Below are 8,367 nucleotides of genomic sequence, written 5' to 3' on the forward strand. Positions count from 1 at the left end.
CGCGTCTGACTGCGATGCGGTGTCGCGGCACCGCACGCAAAAAAGACTTAAATGGGCTTTTCCGGGTGTTGGGGTAATGGGCCAAATCTGGCCTAAATCCCAGGTCCTTGACAAGGACCTCACCCATAAAAAAAAAAAAAATTTTCTTATTAAAAAAACTGCGTAACCATGAAAACTGTTGGCCGGATTCTTTAATGTATTACCTACCAGTAAGGTTAAATCTTTCAAACATAATTCCAATGTGTCACAGTAAGAAATATTAGATGTATTGAATTCTAAAGATCCTGTAAGAAAGCAAACTTTGACCTGAAGCAAGTATTAATACTCTTTTATTTTTAAGACTGCTTTCAGAAAACTAAAGATTATTTGTGAAAGTCTTGGAATTGATGGCAGTGGAAGTGTGGAAGACAATCTTAACAAACTAAATGAGCTCATGCTATTTAAAGAAATTTGTCCAAAAACGTTTCGACATTTAAAGAGATGTATGGGGGTGAGTTTTTGCTTGTTAAACATGAACTGTGATACTGGAGGAAAAGTTGCCGGTGTAAAATATTAATTTATTAAGTGGCATTGTTCACTTTTGCTGTGTGCATGGAATCGCTGTGTACATGAAATTCACCCTGCGACAAGAAAGTGCAAGGGATTACGTAGATGGCATTCTGTCATTTGCCCAGCAACCCAATGTTGTCGTAACTGACATACCCTCTCAGGTAATGCACCGGCACTTAGTAGAGTATGTTTTATAATGCACCGGCACTTAGTAGAGTATGTTTTATAATGCACCGGCACTTAGTAGAGTATGTTTTAAAATTGTACTCTACTATGTTTATAAATTTATTTTATAGGTTGCTCATCACGGAAAGAACAGAAAAGCGGGTATGTTTTCTCCACTCAGAGGAATGCTTTATGAATAGACCAAAGAAAACCTGCAATCAGCGGAGGATTGAAAGTTAGCGCCAGTTAAAATCAAGCTTAACAGTGAAAATTCTGCACTCAACTTCTACAGTTTATGAAACAAGTTTCACCTCAAAACTAAAAGAAGAGGAGGGGAAAAAGCTTTCAGAGATTTAAGAATGTGTTCAGATTTAATGTTTAACATTGCTGAGATATGCGGAGCATGTGGTGGTGTAGGCAGTTACAAACAATGGGTTAGTATAGTTAGTTTTGACAAACTGAAAAAAAATTGTGTAGGTTGCTTGTTACAATTGTGGTAAGTGGTACCACGTTCGATGTTTAATGAGCAATGAACATGTGCATTTTGTTTGTAAATAGTATTTATATGCATTTTATTTGTAAATTGTAATCATGTGTATTTTATTTGTAATTAATTAGTATAAAGTAGCATTTTATATGATTCTTTCTTTTAATAAAATATATACAGTCTTTTGGACTGATTTTATTGTTTCTGTGACCACACATTAGCACAATGTGCAGGTTACACTTTTAAATGTGCACATTTTCAAGAACTATGCGCAGGTCACTCATTTAAATTTGCACATTTTCAAGCACAATGTGCAGGTCGCACATTTAGGTTTGCACATTTTAAAGCGATGCGAGCACAGTGTGCAGGTCGCACATTTAAATGTGCACGTTTTCAAGCACAATGTGCAGGTCGCACATATAAATGTGCACGTTTTCAAGCACAATGTGCAGGTCGCACATTTAAATGTGCACGTTTTCAAGAACAATGTGCAGGTCGCACATTCAGGTTTGCACATTTTTAAGTGATGCGAGCACAATGTGCAGATGCACATTTGAATTTGCACATTTGTGCACATTTTCGAGCGATGCGAGCGCAACGTGATGGTCCCACATTTAAAAGCGCACATTTTCATCGAGAACATTTTTATCGAGCACATTTTTTCGCACATTGTGCAAATAACTCTCGCAACCTCGTCTCGGTCTGTAGGTCCTGGCTGTGACCTACTAGCTTTCAATCGAAACGGTTATGCGTAATCAGCAATTTAGTCTGTCTTACCACTCCAAGTTGTGTATATACAGTGTATTTACAGTTCAGCTGGTACACAGCGGCAATAGTACGTGTTTGGCTAATCAAATCTAATTGCAACCAAATTACTAATATAATAAAGATAATAACATGACCAAACGACTAAATTTCTGAGGTTAACAACCCCGGTCACGATCACGGATTTCACCTTAATCAAATAGAATACAGAAAACTAGCGTTAGTACAGTTTTGATTATTATAATATAGACTGTCACTGCAAAATGTTAGAACACAGGTACAATGCTAAATCACCGCGATCAAACTGTGTTAACAATACTTAAGAAATGCTGCACTGCACGGAGCTAAAAACAGGTACATTAAACTTAGCGTGGCGGTTAACAAAGGAAATAGAAATAATTGCGGTTTCGTAACGCATGGTGGTTTTGGAATGATACAGCATAGAATCGCATAACACAACGGAGGGGAACTAATAACCGTAACATACCGGCCCCAATGACTTAATTGGGTAACCAGGTCATTTAAACAAAGGTTATTAAATCACAACACTATAGAGGCAGCACAATTTAAAGAGACACAATAAATATGAACCATTGTACGTAAAGGTGTGAGCTACACAGCAAAAATGACTGCAATATACAGGCGTAAGCACTAATAACACATTTCACAAATAACTATACACAAACAATGCTGCTTGTACTTAAGGCTCGTTGTTGTTTCTATGGCAAACACAATTTGGCAGTAAAGGCAGTAACTGCAAAAGGCTAACACAGTCGAGATACTATAGTAATACAGAATGCACCGTTGTCCATTACAGAAAAGGTTTCACTTGGGAATAACAAATACTGGTAAAAACTGGCACGTACAATAGGCACACACTCAATGAAGGCTCATGCAAGAAAGAAAGGAAGCTGTGTGTTCCTTTATGATGGCAACACACTGAAAATTCTCAAAGGAATAAGAAGGGCTTTAGAATGAGCTATGGGTGTGCTTCTAGTAAGCACAGTTTACGAATGTCTCGATCCATCACTGCAGTCGCAGTTCTGTTGCAACTCGTCGCTCAAAGTGACGTCACATCAATTCCAATACTTCATTAATCAATGTCAACACTGCGGATACGACTTATCTCATGGGAGACTAATCTTATGAAAACAAATCCCCGTTGGACGAGGTTAATGATATCCCGTTCAGCCGCTGACACAATAGGAGTTTGCACGGCACCGTGGCCCCGTATTCACTGTGTGGCCCGCGCGGGCCACTGAAGTGTCTTGGGCCATGGCCCCCAATTTTTTTCTAGGGCACCGTGGCCCCGAAGTGTCTTGGACCATGGCCCCAATTAGTTTCTAGGGAACCGGACCCTCTCGGGCTTGTGGTCTGCTAAAGGTATTTTAGGCCGTGGTGGGATTTTGGGTATTGTGTTATTTTTCATTGCCGTGATACATAAATTCAATAAGTTTAAAACTACAGTGCTAACATTATAGTCTGTTTTACCCATGCAAAAAATATTAGCACAAATTTTTGCTGTTCTATAAATCAGTTTAAAACTACAGTACTAACACAACAATCGGTTTTATTAGAACGTTTAATATTTATTCACTCATGCAAAAATAGGGCTTATTGGCACATATTTTTGCTTTGCTGCACTCTTCATGAGTCCACCTTCCACAACCATCGCAGGCTACCCAACTTGTGTTTTTTCAAGCTTCTCTGCAGTGGCGGACAACACAAAAATTCAACAAATCTGAAGTATCTGATAAACAATAGAATAAAAAATAAAGTAATTATTACTACAACTTTAAATGTGGATGTTTTTAACAAAAGTATTTAAGATATAAAAATAACCGATACACTTATACGACTGATACATAAACGAATAATGAACTCTTGCCTGTAACTTGTAACAACAAATTGCCAAATTCAGCTCTATACAGCATGCAGGCCTTTGTGGTGTGGCTGAATGACACAGTGTTTCTGTCACAGAAGGACTCATTTTTTTATATAAAATTCTGCAAACCAAATACATTTTTTAGTATCAAAAACAATCCACTTAAGATACAAATACCTATTTGCTGCAATACAGTTTTAAATAAATGAACAATGGCTAATCTTTTTTAATAAACTGCATTGAAGGGTTTAATCTTAAGATACCTTTAACACAAGAATTCCACAGTTGTTGCCATCTTCCTGATTCTCATAAGGTGAAGATACAACCCTCCACTTTTGAGATGAAGAGGGTAAATGATGTCGCCAGAAACCTCTAAAACAAAAAACATTGTATTCCCGTTATGTTGGGTATAAATGTAATGCTCACTTCCAGTTTTTCAACTGTTTTCTATGATAGCTTGAATCCTGACCCATTGGGTCATACACGTACAGCACACGCTGCTTTAAATTACTAGCCTGAAAAAGATTGAAGTGCATTTAAATCTAAAAATACATTTGGAAGGTACAAATGTAATTAAGTAACTGATTATATTAATCAAAGATATTACCAGAAAAATGCAGTGTGCACCAACATGTACTGCTGAAACCAACGGGAAATTTAGTATCTTTAGAACCTGAAAAAACACGAACATCATAATATATTGAAATAGCGAAAACAACTTACTAAGGATTTGAAATGACCACGGAATTGACCACCATAAAACCAGAGAGTTGAATATTGACAGGGTAATACATTAATATCACCAGATTTACTAAAGGTCTAGGTCTCTAGGAAATACATTAAACTTATATGATCTCCATGAAAAAGTATATATTATATTTATTATACATTACCTTCAAGTGAATTGCTGCCAACACTGAATCCATTATCTAAAAACCTCAAGTGAATATTATCCATTTTTACCTGATGATTTAAATAAAAAAATTAACCTCATCATTTAGCCACTGGCTTCCATGCAATTAGTCAATAATCTTTTTTGTTATGCCTTCACCTCCCACAACAGCTTCTACTCTGTTTTTACGGCTAGAAGACCATAAATCATGAATGTCTGCAATATCATGTATCATTATATCAACATATGAAAATCTGCAACATAGACTTTTGATAACAGTTTTAACTTCCTCAATAATGTACTTGTGCTGAGTCTGAATGTTCATTATTTTCTTTTCTTTTAAAGTGAAGAAAAAAACAAGTACTCACTGGTAAACTTCTCAGGGAGGTTGCATACATTTGACCCATTTGAGTACATTTCCTCTGCAATAATATAAATACCTAAACAAAACAACCAGAAGCCGGATTATGATTTTGACTGTTTTATCACATGATTTACATTGTTACTTTTTTAGTATTCACTTTACTATCTTAATTTTGGGATTCTTCTGAAAATACTACCCTGTCAACTTTTTTTATAAAATAAAATTGTTTACCGCTTTCTTTTTCACTAAATATATGCTTTATAAATTTACCCTCATCCATAGCGTTAGTTGTTTCTGTAAATAAGGCTTTAGGTTTAACTTATGGAAACTCTATGCTTTTAATTTTGTCCACAGTATCTACAAAAAGAATCGTGTACCACTTTCTCTTTTACTAAACATATGCTTTATTAAATTTACCCTGATCCATAGCGTTAGTTGTTTCTGTAAATAAGGCTTTAGGTTTAACTTATGGAAATTCTATGCTTGTTATTTTGTCCACAGTATCTACAAAAAGAATTGTGTACCACTTTCTCTTTTACTAAACATATGCTTTATTAAATTTACCCTCATCCATAGCGTTAGAAGGCTTTAGGTTTAACTTATGGAAACTCCATGCTTGTAATTTTGTCCACAGTATCTACAAAAAGAATTGTGTACCACTTTCTCTTTTACTTAATATGTGCTTTATTAAATTTACCCTCATCCATATAGCGTTAGTTGTTTCTGTGAATAAGGCTTTAGGTTTAACTTCTACAAAAACTCATGCTTGTGACTGCTTTAGGGTACAGTGATGGTACAACTGTACTGACCTTTTTAATATACCGGTCTTTTGTGTCTACTAGTTTTTCACTTTAAAAAAATGGAAAATCTGTAGATAGAGCTGGAAACATTTGGGTATTAAAGATTAATTAATTACGCTTCAAATCCGGTACAGCTCGACCTTGATGATCAAATAAAACCTTGCCATAAAATTTCCTTTTCAGTTTGGTAATATAAAGGTTGTTTCATTTTTACATTCTGAAAATAAACGCTTGCACGGGTGACAAACATGAAGTTGACAGCATCCATGAGGCACACAGAATATCTAAAAAATTAGTGGACTTATAATACAAAAATTTGAACAATGATGGTATAAAATTGTACTTGTCACGGGCCATACTTGAGTTGTGTTGTTCTGCAACACTAGTAAACCAGGACAGTTGTTGATGTCCCTAAAAAACCTTTCCGCACACTTTTTTTGGATTTGTGGTGAAATCTATCATTTAAACTGTAGAACTTGTTGCATGTATTCAAATTGATTGAAACGGGGGCCAGGTTTCCCTCCTCATATAATGCCAAGTTTTCTTTTTTGTAAGCATAGAGCATTCCTTTGTTTGGCCTAAACAAATCTTTCATACGTGCCTCCCATGATGTGCAACAAGTTATTGCATAAGGTAATCATTTATAGCCAAAAAAATTAAACTGTATACTATACTGGAAGTAGAATGTGCAGTATTGCAATTTCTGTTAGGAACATAAGCGTACATGGCAACATGGTTAAACAACAGCAGTCAGTCAGCACTGCTGTTATATTTATTTTATAATGCTAGTCTATGGTGGCCCAGTGTTGCCACACGTTTTTTTATCTCTTAACAATAAAAAAAACAAAAAAAAAAAACGAAAATGAAAATGAAATTGAAAACGAAAATGAAAACGAAAATGAAAACAAAAATGAAAAGTAAAATGAAAACGAAAACGAAAACAAAAATGAAAATGAAAACCAATTTGAAATTGAAAACAAAAATGAAAATGAAAACGAAAATGATAACAAAAATGAAAAATAAAAACGAAATTGAAAACGAAAATGAAATTCAATTTCGCTTTTCACGTCGTGGCCGAGGAGTGCCAACGGAAAAAAACGAAAATGAAATTCAATCGCGCTGTAGCAGTGTTACCGTTGTATTTCATTTATACTTACTACATTGGATTGTACGTTCTTCTGATAAACAATAATGATGTATAGTGAGGTGTATCTACAATCTACATTATGTATTTACTTTACTGAATTATGGAGCCAATAAAATTCTATGCCGTGGGCTCCGTAATGGTGGCGACCATGACGTCATAGACGCGAGACATAGATAGCAAGAACTTTAGTCTATACTAACAAGAACAAGAGTCTATACTAACTTTGGCCAGGACGGGATGTTATGGGGAATTCGTATGCTTGTGGTGGTTTCCAGTGTTGCGTCAGAATTTTATATTTGGTTTGATCATCTACAGTTTTTGAAATATAGTCTCCTATATCCGCGGCATTGGAAGAAAGTTCCACTGGTGGACTGTCACTAACGGCTGTTTTTATATCAGTGATGGCGGAAGTAGACGACTGAAAAGTCTCATCACAGCTACCACTAGTGCTTTCTACAGTTGAATCTGCTTCCTTACTAATTTCTCCGTGTACATGCGCGACCCAAAATAAGATAAAAGCTTCGCTTGCTTTCTTGGTCGTTCTGCCATGATTACTAAATCTGTAATAATATCTGCTGTCTGAACTTGATTAAGATTGAACTTGATTAAGATTACGAAAGCCTTTTATAATGAATTTGGATATAACTAACTTGGTACATTCGACCAAGACGTAATAATGCATCTCTTGTTCTCAATTCACGGCACGTTTAGACAAATTATGACAACGTAGCACTTTTTAAAGTTAAATATTCGACTCCAAAAGTATATAAATATATATATAGCATAGCGGGTATCAGCGAGAGAAAGGACATTGTTAAAAAATGTATTAAGACGCAAATTTTCGTTGGTTAACGTTGTTGCCATGTAGGAGTTCATACATTAGTCTACTTGCCTCTTTAAAATTTGCTAATCCCAATGAATTAAATAATTTCTTTAAACTTTTAAACTAGTTAATCACCACGATCGTTTTAATAAGTTTTCAAATGAGACCAGGCTTTAAAATTTGCTAATCCTAATGAATTAAATAATTTCTTTAAACTTTTATTATAAACTAAACTAGTTAATCACCACGATCGTTTTAATAAGTTTTCAAATGAGACCAGGCTAAGGTTTAATTCTCGCCGACTGAATCCATGCCTGCCAAAACACAGGTAACCTCGCGCACAAACACACTCACGCAGACCAATGCACGAGCCAGTGCGTTCGCATCAACGATTATTCGAATTTTACACTGCGACACGTTTGTGAAGCATTACCTATGGCCGCCTTACGCGAACGAAAATATATATTTCTGTAACTGTTGAAGGAAATTG

The 8,367-nt window shown here is 35.5% G+C and overlaps 1 protein-coding gene and 1 long non-coding RNA gene across 5 annotated transcripts; one reads left to right on the plus strand and one right to left on the minus strand.

The window, feature by feature from the left end:
- Positions 1-3,543: 3,543 nt before the first annotated feature.
- LOC108950842 lies at positions 3,544-4,733 on the minus strand. 4 transcript variants are annotated; one of them, XM_018816970.2, is made up of 4 exons: positions 4,459-4,564; positions 4,278-4,366; positions 4,115-4,223; positions 3,629-3,716 (listed from the first exon to the last, which is right to left on the minus strand). In XM_018816970.2, the coding sequence occupies exons 1-4, from the start codon at positions 4,543-4,545 to the stop codon at positions 3,699-3,701; spliced, it is 303 nt and encodes a 100-aa protein (XP_018672515.1). In that variant the 5' UTR covers positions 4,546-4,564; the 3' UTR covers positions 3,629-3,698. The 4 variants fall into 4 exon arrangements, 3 of the variants coding, with proteins under 3 accessions (XP_018672515.1, XP_026695738.1, XP_018672514.1); XM_026839937.1 differs by having other exon boundaries at positions 3,653-3,972; XM_018816969.2 differs by having other exon boundaries at positions 3,653-3,979.
- A 633-nt stretch (positions 4,734-5,366) lies between these two features.
- LOC113475602 lies at positions 5,367-6,110 on the plus strand. Its single transcript, XR_003397353.1, has 2 exons — positions 5,367-5,419; positions 5,700-6,110. It is a non-coding gene; the product is annotated as an uncharacterized LOC113475602 (long non-coding RNA).
- The last annotated feature ends 2,257 nt before the right edge of the window (positions 6,111-8,367 follow it).

The sequence above is a fragment of the Ciona intestinalis genome, unplaced genomic scaffold (assembly GCF_000224145.3).
Source record: "Ciona intestinalis unplaced genomic scaffold, KH HT001075.1, whole genome shotgun sequence".
Taxonomy (NCBI): domain Eukaryota; kingdom Metazoa; phylum Chordata; class Ascidiacea; order Phlebobranchia; family Cionidae; genus Ciona; species Ciona intestinalis.